The 17,451-nt window shown below is 41.6% G+C and overlaps 1 protein-coding gene across 14 annotated transcripts in view; it reads right to left on the bottom strand.

The window, feature by feature from the left end:
- Nucleotides 1-1,687: 1,687 nt before the first annotated feature.
- iqsec1b (IQ motif and Sec7 domain ArfGEF 1b) overlaps nt 1,688-17,451 on the bottom strand; it is a 204,830-nt gene continuing 189,066 nt past the window's right edge. For 13 of the 14 annotated variants that reach the window (XM_051414933.1, XM_051414935.1, XM_051414938.1 and 10 more), the window contains 10 exons: nt 17,222-17,344; nt 14,813-14,979; nt 14,181-14,320; nt 13,436-13,465; nt 13,127-13,252; nt 12,930-13,029; nt 12,264-12,425; nt 11,482-11,658; nt 9,479-9,528; nt 1,688-6,515 (listed from right to left, as the gene is read on the bottom strand). In XM_051414933.1, the coding sequence (XP_051270893.1) occupies nt 5,982-6,515; nt 9,479-9,528; nt 11,482-11,658; nt 12,264-12,425; nt 12,930-13,029; nt 13,127-13,252; nt 13,436-13,465; nt 14,181-14,320; nt 14,813-14,979; nt 17,222-17,344 (1,609 nt within the window). In that variant the 3' untranslated portion in view covers nt 1,688-5,981. The remainder of the gene's footprint in view (nt 6,516-9,478; nt 9,529-11,481; nt 11,659-12,263; nt 12,426-12,929; nt 13,030-13,126; nt 13,253-13,435; nt 13,466-14,180; nt 14,321-14,812; nt 14,980-17,221; nt 17,345-17,451) is intronic. The other variant, XM_051414946.1, reaches the window with a different exon arrangement.

The raw sequence follows: 17,451 nt of genomic DNA, 5'->3' as shown, positions 1-17,451 counted from the left end.
TGGAGGGAGCTCTGTCAAGTCTGAGAAAAAGGTTACCTCAGCTTGAGCCAGAGAATACACACAAAGTCTGTTACAAACTGTGGGAGTGGAGTTATGATTACATTTGAATTTATCAAGCAGGGAGGGTCTAACAAAAGATCTTACTGATTGCATTATGCAATATTCAATGACTGGGTGTGTAGGACTGTGTGTCTATGTATGCTGCTAATTATGTTATATGTTTTTATTTTATTAACACTGGCACTTAAATTATTTAGCACTTTAAATGATTATTTATTATTTTTCAAATTTATGCTAAATTAAGCACTGATCGGAGAGCACTTTAAATTTTGTTGTACCTGTGACAATGACAATAAAGATCTATTCTATTCTATTATGGGAACTTGACCCAAGGGGGAGTTTCCATTCTACACATAATACGTTTTGAGGGCCACAATATATTTTACTTGGACTATTTAGGCAATAAATTAATTCATTAAGAAATACATAAATACATTCATTCTGTGTTTATCCACCAGAATTATTGCTGGCACTGTGGTAAATGCTTTGAAACAGCACTTTGACCACCATGTTGGGAGTTAAAATGTACAGGAAATAGAACTGCTATAGGGACCTTTGTATGACCTTTATAAAGGTCTGGCCAATGTCTTGCTTTTGTGGACTTACATTGATTCATTGGATGATTATCCTAAATACCATAGGCCAGAGGTTTTCAACAGTTTCATGGGAGGTGAAAAATATCACATTAGTTATTAAAAGGAGATCACATAGAATTACCTAAATGTGTATGATTTGTTAAAGAGATAGTTTAGAGATACAGTTGTTCTGGGGAATTTAACTGTTTGTTGTTGTTTTTTGAGTCAGAAACTTTTAAATTCCTTCGGACATATCTTTTATGTACTTGTTGATACATTATAAAGGTAATTGTTGAGTGTTTATGGGATCAGATAACACCATCATGATCCTATAGGTATCCAGGAATTGAGCGAAACTAAGCAAGGGGGGTCTAAAGGGGGGACCCACAGTGTCAGACTTTGAAAACCCCTGCCATAGGCGTATACTGGAACCCTAAAGATAACCAATAGGAAGACAGAAACTACTTTAGATTGTGCTGAATACAATTACAGTTTAGAAATAATGGTGCATTTCATTTGAAGTGGGAAGTTGGAATTTCAGGGTTCCCAGTAAGAAATTTAAACTGGAACGACCCCATGTCGGATTTCCAACTAGGAAAGATGGAAGAATCTCACCAACCCCAAAGTTGTGGTAATATGTTTATTAATACTTCTGTCGTTTGTGTCTCATCAGAGTACTGTCCAACTTCTGTCTGTGGACAATGTTTGTATGAGCAAAATATAGCATAATGTGTTATTATCAGCTGCTATCGCTAACAATAGCTAATGGCTAACCGGGCAAGAGCCTGGTTTTCCAACTTGTTGTACTGATAAACAGTTAACTCAGGTGTGATGTCATTCCCAGCTTCCACTTCAGACTTCCCAGGTAAATGGAAAGCACCATAAGTGGAGTCTGGATTCTAGGACCCTTTTCAGATTTAAACCCTCAATGTGTATGGTCCCAGTTTAGGTAGAAAAGCCTATAGAAAGTGGGCTTCCTAGACCCATCCAGTCATCCAGCTGAGACCCAAGAAAATCCATTCTCTGACAAAGTACAGACACTCAGAAGCAGCTCGGGTTTTACAGTATATCGCTTTATTTTGCGTTCTCAACATCGTCACAGTACTAGATTTACATCAACAGGGGTTTTCATCTACTTAGAAACAGAATGCATAATAAAATAAGAGCACTCCTCCCTTCTCTTCGACTTCAAAAGTGGGCTGTGAGTGTGAGAGAACAGGAGCGTCGGAGGAAATAAGTCAAAAGCGGTGTTAACTGTGTAACAGTTGGCTGTTCATCTCTAGATCCTATGATAATTCAGTCCTGTCGGAGGCAGAGAGAAGCAGCTGATGATTATGTAAATATCAGAGGGGAGCAGGAATGCAGCATCAATGTAACTGCAGACATTGAGTTGTAGTAGTAGTAATAATAATAATAATAACAATTTACAGACTATTTACAGATGTGTTCTCTGTCCTTACTACCAACAATTAAAATGTTTCCTAGCTTTTAAGCCCTCGTCATCAAGTTACATTAGATTTCCCCCGATGGATTTGCTATTTACACACGTCTTTATACTGTACAGTGGAAATAGAGGTGAAATGCATGCCGGAGGAGAATGACACAACTTCAAAATTAAAAGACGCACTAGTAGGCCAGAAATCATCTAAATGTAAACAAGCATCAGTCAGACAAATCAAAGCTACGTTGAAAGTTTAGGGTCTACTCAAGCCTGCCACTCAATGGAGCAACACTTAAAAAAACAAAACAAAGAAAAGACGAGAAAAAGAAACGGTAGGCATCAATGGCATGCAACAAAGCACCTCACACGGAATCTGGACAGGTTTTTACAATAGATCAGACGTCTGAAGGAACTGGAGGGCTGTGACCAAAAAACACTCTGATTCAACACAATTTGGAGAACCATCGACATTTAATAAAGCTAGGTTTCTTCTTGGCTGGTGTCCGCACCATAGTTAGCTATCAGACCTTGTGATTGGTCAACTTTGGGGAAGCGATCGGTCGACTAAATTTGGTTCCCAATTTATTTGGTATAAAACCGATTGAAAATGCAAAGACCATGAATTATTGGCACCTTTCGGACTCCGTAGAAGCTGAACTACACTGGATTAAATGCTGTCAATGTTATGTTATATCTGACAGATTTGAGAGTAGCCTACAGTACATAAAGCCTGCAAAATACACTGAGTGATAGTTTGAACCATTGTCTAATATGGCAGCTTTTATACAGGGTTTATAAGTTGTACCTAATGACTTCATTAATGGTTAATAAATAGGCTACTTTACTAATACTTTATAAATCAGTGATATGCTATTGATAAGGACATTTGGGTTGCCAGTTTACATCTATGCTTGCCAGTTCACAGTCTTCTTCACTGCCTTTGTCAGTCCATTGATATACTTCTTTGGCCGTTACGGCCTCCAATCAGCTGGTGTGTTGATCGACAGCAAATACTTACTAATCTTTCCTGGGGATAAACACCAGCCAAGGGGATTTTTTCCAAACGTGGCAATCCAAACGCGGTTTCTATTAATGGCTTATTACTGGTGTATAAAGCATTAGTAAATTACTTATTAACTAGGGGTGGGTAATCAGAGGATTTTAGATTGTGATCAGTTTCAGGTAAATCCTTGAGATCGCTGTATTTAGTTTTCTCTATTACTTCTGTTTCCAAACTTAAAAAAACCTCATTGCCTAGCGGATCCGCGCTAACCAATAGAGTGATGTAGCCAACTAGATGGCTATGCTGATTGGACGAATAACTTCACGTGGCCCTTCCTTGCGTGACAATTTGTAATCAATGCAATTGAGTTGTTAGTGCTTGAAATGTGTTATTTTCTCTTTTGGCTTCTGTTTACAACTTCAAATTAAACTCAGGTTTTAATCACCATTTTGAAACCAGTGTAGTATCTTTAATCCAGTATTGTGTTTTAATGGTGCAAACAGAGAAATTGACCGGCTATATATCAAGTCTTGCTGTAGTCTACAGGGAGTTTCAAAATTCAGAAGATAGAATGTGATATTATTTTTTGGCCAGATTACACCCCTATTATTAACCGTTAATAAAGTTAAATAACATTATTAATCAATTACATTAGTGACAACATACAGTATAAAGCCTTTATAAAGGGTACTGTAGTAGAAAGTGCTGCCTTGAAAACTTGAACCTTGAGGAAAGAAGTATTTAAGAATACCAATCTACTGGACATAACTTGACAACAGTAAGGTGTGAGCCATTGACAGAGACAGATGATAAATATGAAGATAAAGGAGATCCACTCATAGCTGTCTGTCCAGTGTCATTCTACCTTTCCTCTCACAGCTGCGATAACACCCAGCTTTAACTACTGCTGTATACACTAAAGATCCAGGAGACTACTGTATGTGGATCAGGAAAAGATACAGATTTCCTCTGGAGTGACATAAACACATAGTTGACTTCAGTTAGTTGTAATTGAAGAAGTCACAACTATTCTACCATTCATTTCTAACAACTGTCGACTGTAACACTGATATAGTTTGGGAATACACAATAGTTAGAAAATATAGTCTCGAAATACATTGTTACATGCAATTATTTTCTTTGACATTCTTTATCAGTGTGGAAGGTCCAGTCCCTCCAAATCCATGTGGATACTTGCACTTCACTGAGACATTGAGGAAAAAATGACGAAGGGCGTTGGGGGGCAAAACTAACAGAACTAAGAAAATGTAACAACCACCAGATTGCAATTGCTCTTAGACAAAAAAAAGTGAATACATATTGCACATACAAGTAAAAAAGAAAATCCATCTCATAGTCTTGAAGCAGATACAGACTAACCTCTGCCATTGATATTAACTAAGTAGAACAAGTGCAGTGTCTATCACTTCCAACAGAAAATATGCTCCAGCACACCAGACCCCTGCCTCTGCTCTGCACACACTGCAGATACTGTGCACAGGATGGCTGGCAGGTACAACCAGCCATCCCATAATATGTCAGAAAGATGATTGATATAAAAACTGCCATTTGTGGTGAGCTGAGCACAAGAGTGCTGCCACCATCACAGAATGATAATTATTGATTTTTGCACTGTGGCGTCCGTGTGGCTCCGAGGAAAGGTCCGACGGAGGGAGTGCACGGCGCCGAACGACACACAAACCAAAAGAGGGACAGGGCACACTCAGCCAGCTGAGAGCTTCCACGTCAGGAGAGACACTTAAAACAGTCACGTTGCTGTTTTCCCTGCTACACAGTTTTGCACAGACTCCTTCAGTTTCCATGAAAAAACACCTCCTCCTCCTCCTCCTCCTGCTCCCTCCTGCAGAGTGGACTACCAGGTTGCAACACAGAGCGTTATATATTGTTTATTGGACTCTAAAAAAATAGTTAAAAAAATAAAATGATGGCGGACAAGCAGCCAGTACTGAAGGGCGGACATTCAGATGAATCTGTTTGCTCAGCAGCTCGCTGTGGCTTTTTCCAGAGCGGGAGCAACAACTCCGAAACCAAACACAAGTGCAGAGGATGAGACCGTACACAGGCCGGTGTGCAAGTCCACGCCGACCCTCGACAATCCTCACACAGTCCTAACTCAAAGGCAACCACACACAGTAGTGTTCCAGCTTACTGAACTGCCTATTAACTATTAAGCTTTGATTGTGTTCTTAACAGTGAAACAACGCCACCTATGTGCGAGTATAATACTGAGAGTTTTAATTGATGCCATTTGTTCTGTAATAATTATAATAATAACAGTTGATATTGTTATTTTACAAAACACTATGCACAATATACATAAAGCATTTGTTGTGACTAAATTGGTAAATGCTTCAATAATTGGCACATTTATCACTGCTAACAGAGATATCACAGTGCACTGTGAGCTACCGCTACATTAAATACTCGTACAGCTACTGTTGAGGATGACTGGCTGTCTGTCTGTCCGTCAAACCACCTCAAACTAGATAAAATCACTTTGTAGACATTAAAGTCAAGATTACTATTTATTTTGTCTGTAAAATACTAGTAAGCAAGGTATTTGATCATGTTCCTTTAATTGACTAAGGAGAAACAGTAGTGGTGGTCTTTGTGCATGCTCTTGTGTTGTTGACTGTTGCTCTTGAGGCAGGCAGACTTATGACCTGAAAAGAAACGAAAGGAGCAACCAGGAAAAGAAATGTGTTTATGTTGAATAAACTGGCCCAGCAACAAGCGTAACAAAAAATGCTGAAGGAGGCACAGGATCTCGTCTGGCTTCAAATCCCCAGACCACCGATGCACAGTGCGACCGCCTCGTCAGCCAAGAGCCTCGGAGTGAAATCAAAGTTCAGTCAGAGAGCCCGGGGAGCCCCTGTGTGCCTCAGACCACCGTACTGATGCCGCTGTGCTTGGGCTTGGTGCTGCTGGCCGCCTGGGAGGGCGCCGGAGGCGGGCCGTGGTGGTGGGAGCCGTGAGCTGGGTGGGATGAGTGAGGCGGGTGGCCTCCGTGGCCGTGCTGTGCGTGAGGCGGGTAGGGCGGCTGCTGGCCGTGAGAAGGGGGCGGGTGGTACTGGTGCGGAGGGTGCTGCAGGTGGGCTGGTGGGTGGTAGTGGTGGTGGTGGTGGTAAGGCGGGGGGTTCTGGGTCACGTGGCAGAACTGGGCGTGGTGCATGGAGCCTGGCGTGTCTGTCTCCACCCGGGCCGTGTGGTGCAGGTTGGCCGGGTGAGGGGTGTGGGAGATGAGGGTGGGGTGCAGGGCCTGCGGGGTGGGGCTGGGGGACTTCACCCGCCTGGTGCCAAACAAAGATCCGAGCAGTGAAGAGGAGTTGGGCAGGGACTGGCCGCTATGGCGGGATGGGCAGTCTCGGCTGGGGGGGGTTCTCCGCCGCATGTGAGGACTGCTAATGATGGACCCCTGCAAGAGAGAGGACGGTCAGATCACAGCACACACAGCAGAACGTCCCTTGTGGGAAACGGCGAAAAAGTGAAGGTATACTTGCTGCGGATTCAAATTTCATCTTCATTTTTTAAGGTTGAAAACACTTCTTTGTGGAAAGACAAACTGGGCTTGTGCAAGGTGCACAGGCTGGTGGAATTCTTTGGCAGCAGCGACTGCATGAGCAGCTACAGCTGATCTCAAATCTCACATGATTGCCTGTGTTGCCTTGTGGAAAAGCTACACCATTTCCTTTTTCGGTTCACTGCTTTTTGTTTGTTTACCCATGCTAGCATCTTACGGTCAACTCTCTCTAAATGGTTCGGAGGCTCAGTTTGCTGAGCGTGTCAGAGCCGGTGGTATCTGCGCTGTCATGAGCAGACAAACTTCTAAGTCTTCAGACTCTCTCTCTCTGACTGCTGATGCTGTTCAGAGCTCCTGTCACTATTATATCTGGTTTCCAAGGTTACAGTACCCTCTTTAATACCCTCTCTAATTTTCATGTGCCCCCCCCATTTCAGAGCCTTTCTAGAGTAATCTGAAGCCGCAGCCTGTATACAGTACACACATTAGAATGCAGTATCGCTTTCAACTGTCAAGTTCAGGTTCACTGTAAGTGCACTACTGAGTTAACTGATGTTTTTTGATGTTTCTAAATTCCCACTCAGCAGGACTAACAAACAAAAGAAAAATTCGTATGAATTATAGGATTTCTTTCATAAAGGGCCCACAGTAACATAATAACAAGATGAATACAGAGCAGTCAAAACAAAGGTTTACATTAAAGAAATGAAGCAGATCTTTCAGAGCCATGCATAACATGCAAACTAAACTAATCAGCAATGACTTAGTAGATCCAGTATGATGTACACATGTGTTTTCATAAATTGTTACTACATGGTTATATATACAAGATTTAAAACAATACGAGAGCAGCAAACAGAGTCACGGTGTCCTGTGCAGAGAATGATTGATCCCTTTGCCTGTGTTGTTATCTCAGCCTCTCTGTGCTTTGCTTACTTCTCCGGTCTGGCTGTGTGTTCATCTAAGTCTGTGAATTAAGGATTTATTTCGACCAAACCAGAGGTGGTGACTGTATGGAACAGCGGAAAGACTAATGGTGAGTTTTATTTTACGATGATATGCGAGGTAAAATGACAGCTTTTGTTTAAGGATTCTGGTGGCGAACAGCTGTTTCTGGTTAAACTATCTCTGTAAAGCCTCTCCTTAATTAGAGACACAGAGAATAACATTTGGAGCATGTCCATGGAAAAACAAGCAAAAACAAGATGTACTTTGAGGGGCAACATTGCTGCCATTACAGCCCATTTTGCAAATATTTTCCCATCAAACTGGGTGAATTAAGAGTTTCTTTCAGCGAAACCAGTGTTGGTGATTGTTGGAAAGACTGTGGAGAGACTAACAAAGACGTTTTTGGTGAGTTTTATTTGCTTTCTGTTTCTTTTCTTGCCAGTTTGAAGTGTTGTTATCTGTGAGATGAAATGACTAGTTTTATCAATGGAGTCTGGTTGGCTGTAACTCCCATTTTACTGAGATTCCGGAGCTCTTGTGCGACATCTAGTAGCAGTGAATTTGGTATATAACCTTTCATTGGTTGGCTACACTGCTCAGAGCAGCCTGATCCTTGCAATTATTTGTTCATGGACATGTTGTTGGACTATCAGACTGCTTTGACAATAAGGAGACACCACATTCAATTGTTTATTATTGTTTAATTATATTCTCTGCTGTACATTGTACCTGCAGTATTTTTATGAGGCTCACCACAATAACTGAAAAGATGAGAGTAAATCTATTGAGACATACTTTATATTACATTTTCAAATTCATGTAAGTTTTCATAGCATCTGCAGTTTTAGTAGTGCTAGCATCTCAGGGGTGGAAGAGTGGGTGCTAAAAGGTTAAATGAGTCAACATGGAGTGCGGGTTATTCATCTTTGCACTCTGCGTGGGTGCTGTTGACAGAAACATTTTGTCTAACTTTACATATTGAATACTGACAAACAAAGCTCTCTCAAAAGCCAGAGGACACAGAAACCTGTGCCCCATTCTTCATAAGTGGCTAAACTAATCCATGCTAACATGTTAGCCAGCTAAAAGCAAACTTAAGTGCTGCAGGAATGAGGCCTAAAACCCAGAAATGAGTTTGTATTTATACTTCCGGTGCCCGCTCCTCGAAGTCAATGGTGGTTCGTTTAACTAATGGGCTTCGGGCCGAGCTCCACTGTCTTTTATGGGATTTGTTGACTGTAAAAAATATAGAATAATGACAGCCTTTCCAAATTTAGGCATGTATCAAATCATCAACAATTAAATCAAGCTAACTCAGCTAGCCACATACAAATGGCTCGGGTCACACGCACTGTCCGGCTTGAGAGAGTATATGAACAGTTCTGTGCCTCCATGGATTCTTTCACCGCAGTACACTGCTGGCTGTGCGACAATAACAGAGGAAAAGGGGAGGAACTTTTTTATCAAGGGCAGGGGTCGGTGAAAGGAATCAGTGCGGGTCAGTCGCTTCAAACTGTGTGAACATGCAGGAGCTGGAACTGACGAAGCACAGCCAGGTTCTCGTCGAGTCAACAAAAACAGGACAACATTCAGGAGATGGCTAAAAGTCTAACCCGCTACACAAGAGAGGATGACTCAAAGGTGAGAGACTAGCAGCCCTAATGTGAGTCAGGGGTATTATTAGTCGTGTCATGCTGTGTACATCGAGGGTTAACATGTGTCAGCCATGGCGGGTCATTCCCGTTCAGCCCAATGCATGCACAGTGACCAAGGTGCTCACAACAAAAACACCACCAAAACAGAACAAAAACAACTCAAACTACAAAGAAACAAAAAAACAGAGACTTGTGTGCTCAGAGTGAACAACAGAAAGTCAGAGGACAGCTCAGCATCAGTTGCTTCCTACTTACTTCCATATTGCTGTCTAGTGATCCTGCACTGCTGCGCCTCCCACGCTTGCCTGCCCAGAACATGTAACATGACAGATTAGACACGCCTGGTAAACACGTGAAGGTGCACATATTCCTTCTGTCTAGTGCGGTGGGGCGGCGGGGTTGGGGGGCGCTAGCACCCTTAGGTGACAAAGATGGTGTATGGCTAGCTAGCAGCAGACTGTCAGTACGGCAGAGGGAGGTGAATAAGGACTTAAAGGAGAGGGAAGAAGCAAATCAGTGCTACGACTCCACAACAAGGTTATATCCTCTGGGGTAACTTTTCTACGCAGCAACTTGAGGCCCAGCTGGCAGGAGACCTTCCCCTCAGTAACTTGCAATCTGGTTTCATTAAAGGGTTACTCCAGCAATTTAGCATTTCACATCCATTTAGTTGCAAGACTCACAAGAGACGGATTAAAAACAGAGTGGTTGAAATCGAAGCAGCAGAGGCTATCCTGAGTCCAGAGTATGAGCCACGATCCAAAGGCACTGGAGCCTACATTTCCCATAATGCAAAAAATAATATATTTTTTTATATTTATTTTTTATTAGCCCTTCACTGTTTGGTAAATGTCCACATCTTTCAAACTCCACGCCTCCAGTTTCTAACGGATACTGTCTTTGTAACATTTTGTAGTCTCCAAGTCAAAAGTGAGATTACCCTGACATCATCAGGGTAATCTCAGAGCCACAGAAGACACTGTACAACTGTTTTCACAGGCTGAGTAGTACTCCCCATGAGTGGTTAACTGACCTTGTGTAAACCTATCAATAAAATTGGTATAGAGTTCCAATTAAGGATAGAGGAAGCTGTATTTAACCTTTTGTAAATTTAAAGTTCCCCTTTGGTCAAAAATCAGCTTTTCTTCTTGTTCTTACAGTTGAATGTTTTTGCTTCACTGTGCAGAATGCTGTCCATGCAGAGTTTGACACTAGAAGGATGTTTTCACATTCATCTGCTAAAAGTAGAAAATGTATCTCTACTCACTGAAAATCGGATTTTAAGGGGCAGGGCTTATGAGCATGATTTGTGACATCACAAATAGTTAGCAATCAAACCTGGTGCAATTTGTACAGTGTAATGTAGAAACCTTAAGCCACCAGTGCACATACAATGAGAATGGACTTTACAGTGAAGTAGGAGACATCTTGTATGTAAACTTTAGAGATTAGCAAAATTTGCATATTCATAGATTCTGGAATTTTTTATGAGGTAGAAGAGGTAGATTTATTTTTAAGGATTTGAATGTGTAAAATATATTTTTTTGTGGAAAATACATTATTGTTTTAAGAACACTATATTAATGCTGTAAAGCATGTCTGGAGGGGATCTTAACTTAACAGTTCCTAAAAGAAATACAAGCCTCCAAAATCCAGTGTTGGCTGCGCTTTATAAGGACTGCCAGTAAAATGTGATCAGTGAAAACAAACAGCTGCATCCACTCTTTGATGTTGCTTCCCTAGTCTGAACCCTGTGCTGAGGTCATTGAGTGTGCTTTTGCAGAGCAGCTCTGTAGCGTGAAGGCGACTCTCTACACCCTGCCTGAATCAACCGCACAACATTAATTCCTCTTACCACTAAGACGCTCAAATTGATCAGAGTGACCTACATAGCGCTGCCTCCTCCCCCGCCGGTGACGCAGGATTACTAGTTGATAGCCTCTAGTAAATTACACCTGGGCCCATTAGCAAACACACCCATCTCCATCACCATCTCCTTGCTTCCTTGGCTCCATGGCTCAGGGACGGGGGTGTGTGTTCACCGAGAGACTCTGCATTGGCAGGTCAGTTGTAGCTACCAGCCAAATCAAAACTGTACAGGAGCAGGAACTCAGCTTCTTCCAAGTTTCCAAATCAATTAACACCCAAAAGGAGAGAATTGTATCATGCCAGCATCCAGCTCGGGTATATACTCTACTTTGTCTAGCAGAGGGATAGGACATGAGAAAGCAAGTTACCATGGCAACCCCTGATATTACCTGCATCTGAGAGGTCACGTAGGGAGCTGCTGAGGGCGCTCCTCTTCAAACCTTCACCAATGGCGTAGCTGTCGTCAAGGCTTGCTCGGCTCAGGTTGCCGTTGCCAGTCTCCTTCTTTAACCCTGAACTCTGGGACATGCTGGGCCTCACCACCCCCTTCTGTTTTTCTAGCTCAGCTGTGCAGGAGACACATATGCAATGTTAACAGTAATTCTCTCTTGTAATTTGTTTATTTGAACTGACTGAGGATGGATATTTGTTGAGCACAGATATCTAGAGGAAAACACAGAGGTGGGTCATGTCATTGTTTTGCAAGTAAATCTCAAGTCTTGCACTTCCCAAGTCAAGACTGACAAGTCTCAAGTCCTAAACCTGGAGTTCCGAGTCCTAAACAAGTAATTTAACAACAGAATGAAAAAAAAATTAATTATTTTGGTATAATTTAACTGCCACTCAGTAACGTAACTTTAGTTCTCTACAACTTGATTGGATGCTGTCAGATTGGTTCAAAGAAAGTGGATCTGGGAAATTAAGTCAGACAACCTGCTGGGAATGAATGGCGTTAACGTCAGTTGATTCAGGAAATGAATCGATTTGTGGCATACTTTAAATAACATATTTCTAAATCTTTGGTCTTGGGGGAAGGTATCAAGTATTTTCCATTCGAAAGGCTCAAGTCCAAGTGAAGTCACGACTCATTGATGTTAAAATCCAAGTCGAGTTGTAAGTATTTTCTGATTCTGTCAACTCCAGTCCACACTTAAAAAAAACATTTACTCACATTCTATCCGGTACTTCTCCATCTCTTGGACTTCAGCAATAGATTCTCGCAAATCGTCGGTAAACTTTTTGCGGTCCTGAGGATTGGGTGCATTGAAGTTGATGAGGACTTTGATGTCGGCTCCAGGAATGGCAGAGGTCAGACGTACTCCATTGGGATAATCTAAAGGCGATATCAACACTTTAACCTGCTTCCACAGAAATTAGGGTTGCTTCAATAACAGACAACACTGCTACCATTAAGGTGCCAGTGTGCTTCAAACTAAATGCTTGTTGGATTGTCGAACACTGTCGGAAATCCCTTCCCTCCATACCTTTTCTACATCAGAATTGCAAACAGTGGAAACAATAATGCGACAACCATGCCCACTTCATGCATGGGCTGGCCAGGTGTTCGGAGTTGTTAACCAAGGCAGGGTTTTGACTACTCTCTCAAACTATTTTGCCATTCCTCACACAGCTGCTTTAGACACTTTTTGTTTGTACGATTGATAGAAAAACCTTGATAGAAAGACTGTCTTAAAGCAATCCAGTGACCTTGGAGTGTGGGCATTCTGAACAGCATTAAACACCTTTGACTTTAGACGTGTTGTCGTACAAACTAGTTTGTTTGAAGCATACTGACACCTCTAGAAAGAGCGTACACAAAAGTATCTGTGGCCCTTACACTGATTCTCAAATAGCAGCACTTGCATGCCATAAAGTGAAAAGGACTGCCGAAAGCTGTACGTCACAGAATTCTTCTTCTTTTGGAAAATCTTTGTAACCTATGAAAAAAACAGAGCATACACTGTGGTTTAGACTCTTATGAGGGAATGCCCAATGTGTGTTCTCAATGTGCTGGAAGAATAATGTCTGCCGTACCACAAGCAGGTCATTAAAAAGGAAGATCTCCCTTTGGTGCAGGCCCAACTTTTGTGGTTTGTTGGGGTCGGGCACTTCAAAAAGTCTGCAGTAACAGACCAATCTCCTGTGGGGTAGGGATAGCACCTGTGCACACAATACAGCATCATTTCTGAGATGCCTCACAGGAGGCTTTCGAGGTTGACAAGCAAATATATACGTTTATACATTCCATAATGTCTGTCAAAATCTGTTGCATGAAGCCATTGGGATTTTACAAATATTTCCATTCAAACTTAAGATGTAGATGACAGAAAGAGTAATACTTACACAGCCCAGACCGTGGTGTAATGAGCCAATCTATGAAGTGAGAGATACATACAAGGGTTATTTTACAGGGATCAGTGAACTTTTAAATTCACAATACATCAAAGTTAAGACATTCTATACAGCATTCAAAAAGAAATACAGGCCAAATTTTAAATCAGGGAAAGTAGTTTTATGCATCACAGAACAAACATCTATGTGTCCCTCACTATCCTTCTGTTAATATATTGTGTTACCAGTGTGTGTCAATCTTTATGATCATGACATTGTCAGGTCCCTTGAACTTCTGCTGATTTGTGTCACTAAAGTGGAGTTAGTTTGACGAAAAGGGCATCAATGGATCGGAGGGATGGGTTGGGTTTCAAGTAAACACCTTCAAGATCATTGGGTTTGAGGCTATTTATCTCATTTATTATTACAGAGCTTGCCAGACGGCACTTTTCTTGGCCAGCACTTTGGGCAAAAGACATATTACAGCCATTCAGCATTAAGGTCTCCAGCCCTGAAGAATTGATGTGTCTGTGTCACACAGCGAAGAAAGTAGGTTCAAGTAAAGAATGCGCTTTCATTTCTGTAAATTTTTAGAGGACGTAGGCCATTAATAAGCTGGTGCTCTCTGCGACAGCTTAGAAGTACATTGCCTAATTTGGTTCTGCATGCTCCTGCTAGATTCAGCTATTGAATAGAGGGGAAAGATAAAAGTGGTCACACTCTACGTGCAGCAGCCCAAGGGCAAACTCAGACATACCGGCTTTTTTCCAACAATGAGTTTTTCCACTTTCTGAACCTGGGACACATGGTCTTCATTAGTCTTGAGCTCTCGCTTGCGAATCCGCTCATATATCCCTACCAGCATCTCTCGGGGGATGTCCTCCCCATCATCCACTCCTGCCAGAGGATGAGAGAAAAAAAGAGAGAAAGAAGAGAAGGATTAATGTTTAATTCACAGATTTACGAGAGCTGATGAACCCCTGAATTTACTTACATACTGCTGCACTGCACATATTTCTCACAGTACAGACAGAAACGTCCTTCAGAACTCTCCGAGGACAAGTATTTCTCCTCCACTCAATACTGTACTTTAATTACTGACACTCCAATAGGCAGAGAAATGAGTTAGCCATGCCACAAAGCCCCTGCTAATACCCTCAAAATCTGTTGAGGGCAACTAAAAAGTGCTTTGCCTCAATAGCAGAGCTTTCTTGGCCATGACTTACAAAAAAAAACCTTATTGACACAGTCATTAATCGAGGCAAAATGCATGCACAAAACTCAATTTGAGCTGAATATTTATCCTTAGAGCTGTACAGTAGTGTATGAATATAATAATGGTTTTGTGACAGTAAGCTCGACCTAGTGCAGGAAGGGGGAACAAAGTACCTCGGAGGTTCTTAACAAAGTCCTCCAGCTTCATCTTCCTCTCAGGCTTGACGTTAGGGCTGTACATGTCCGTGTTGAGGAGGATGATGGCAAAGGCCAGGATGAAGATGGTGTCAGGGTTCCTGAACTGTCGCACCACACCAGGGTTGCAGATGCAGTAGCGTTGGCTGCAGGAAGGAGATTGAACGTAGAAACTTTAAAGTCAAACTGAACTGAACTTATGTTTGTTGAGAAATCAATATATACTGTATTTCCTTTGTGTTTATTTTGACTCAATCTCAGGACCCATCGGCTATTGTCTGACAGCAATTTTGCATTTGGGGGAAAGGTGTTTTTTGGTGCTTCTGGTGTAGCAAGCAGATATCCAGAAAATGTATAATGGATATCTGGGTCAAGACTTCCTCTGCAGTCCAATTGGCAACTTGATATTAGAATAAAGATAAAGATACATTCTTGATAATCTCTATAAACCCATATCTGTATATGAATTTAATTAATTTAATTTAAAAAAGCTAATATAAAGCTAAATTGTCGGCCAATAGTCGGAGGTCTCTGAGATAGCATTTTGGCCAATGTGTTCCCCTCTTTTGCTCTCCCCACAGACTGTTCTCTCAAACATGATTGGTCAATACTACTGAGACTACAAATGGAAACCAGAATGCAGATATTATATGCAGATATCTGTTTAAAGTTACAAAATTGTAACTACCAAAAAGAAGAAATTTCATGTATTTTTCTGCCAACAATGTTGGTACTATTATTTGACTGGTGAAATCTATTCATGAATATACTCCACATCAAACAAACACACAGTTAACCAGCTAGAGGGCCAGTCTTGTATGTTACTTAGCCTGTAGTCTGTGATTTCAGCACTCCCTACTTTATGCCTTACTCATTATACTCTGTCATAATTTGCGGCACAGATATACAGATTGCTGAGGTCACAGGACAACCAGTGGCTGTGAGTTTGGACCATGTGGTCATAAATTTCCACTAAAATAGGTAAGATTTTCTTGCAAAAAAGAAAAAAGAAAGGCCCTATCTAGAGCTAGTGTAAAAACACCTAATTATAAAGTAAAGTAAACACGATTCTCATATTCAGGTGATTATACACTAATGAAAACATACCTATGAATATTATATTCCATTTCTGACAATAGATCCTCCTCAATGTTACACACTGGACCTTTAACAACCCCCCCCCCCAAAAAAAAACACCCATTGGAAGTCAGTGCTAAGGGTATCAAGCTAGGCTGACTAGCTTCATGGAAAACAAACATGGGTCTTCCTGAATGTTGTAGGCTCATCTCAAATGGCTTGTTGAGTTTTCTTTCAGTCAGTAGCACACCATGACTGTGAAAACCACCACCAAGAGGTTCAATGCTTAGATGCTGTTTGCAAAAATATGTTACATTAGATCCGACTGAACATGAGAGACAGAAAGTTATTAAGGACATCACGGACAAAGTACCTGTACAAAGACATTTTCTTTCCAGGCACAATAAGTCATTAATCTGCCCTGTTAATGTTCCCTGTAACCTCCATTTATGGGCAATATCAATATTGATATTAATATTGAGCTCTCCACTATCTGAGCCGTGGTCATATAAAGTTAAATAATACTTCATAGCCCCAAGTCAAAAGCACAATGAGCCAGTACCGGTGAAGACTGTAGATACAGCCTGCAGCCATCAGACGGGCCGTTTAACAGCTTTCTGAGTCACCATAAGGTGAGTTCATGATCATATCTGGACTGGGCTGCAGGCGTGTGCCAGATGATCAGTTACCGTCATCTCCCCAATGTAACAGCGACCGCAGTGTTTACTGAGGCCGAAATGTCCTTGCTCAGTGCTGATGGAAGCCAATTCTCTGTGGGTATGGGAGCACCTTTCTACATGAGGTATGGAGTAAATAAATGAGAGACAAACAACATCCATCAGTAGCCCTGCAGGAGGTTTTTCTCAATGTTTTTAACTAATTCTCTCCAAATTATATCTGAGTGTCTGTGTGTCTGTGAGTCTGTGTTTAAAATGGCTTTGTACAGCTGCACTGTGAGTGTTAAAGGAAGACAGTGACTTTTTGGTGTCACTTCTGTTTCAGAGGGTAATGGTGTTTTTGAAATGGTGCAAAGCTAGCCTGTGCTATCCATTATTCATACATGCTGTGTTGGTGGTAAATGCTAGACATGGCAATGAACCCAGTAATGATCATCCTGTCACATAATCCTCAGTTGGTCTAAGTTAATGTAACACCCTGCTTGCAAAATCATCACTTTATTCCTTCCAGCTGTGGAGAAACTACATGACTTGAGGTGATCATTTTCATGTTCCAGCCATCATTGAGCCCAAGCTGGTTGTGGGAGATGAAACCCTGTTGTGTGTTGTGGCCACAGCTTTTAGAGTTTCTTACCTGTAGGCCTCTATCAGCCGCTCAACCTTCTGAGCTTCTCCCTGCACTCTGATGTGTGCCTGGAATTTCCTGAGTGCTTCATCCAGCTCCATACTTGAGAAGTCCATTTCATCCACCACACAGCTGGTGAAAAACACACAATTAGCAGTGTTAAGTTGGGAAATACACTACAATACAATATCAGATAGGAAAATACACATAATCCTTTCAAACAGGAATTACTTGAGGGT

This window comes from Dicentrarchus labrax, unplaced genomic scaffold (assembly GCF_905237075.1).
Source record: "Dicentrarchus labrax unplaced genomic scaffold, dlabrax2021, whole genome shotgun sequence".
NCBI lineage: Eukaryota > Metazoa > Chordata > Actinopteri > Moronidae > Dicentrarchus > Dicentrarchus labrax.
This window is presented reverse-complemented; position numbering and strand designations above follow the sequence as displayed.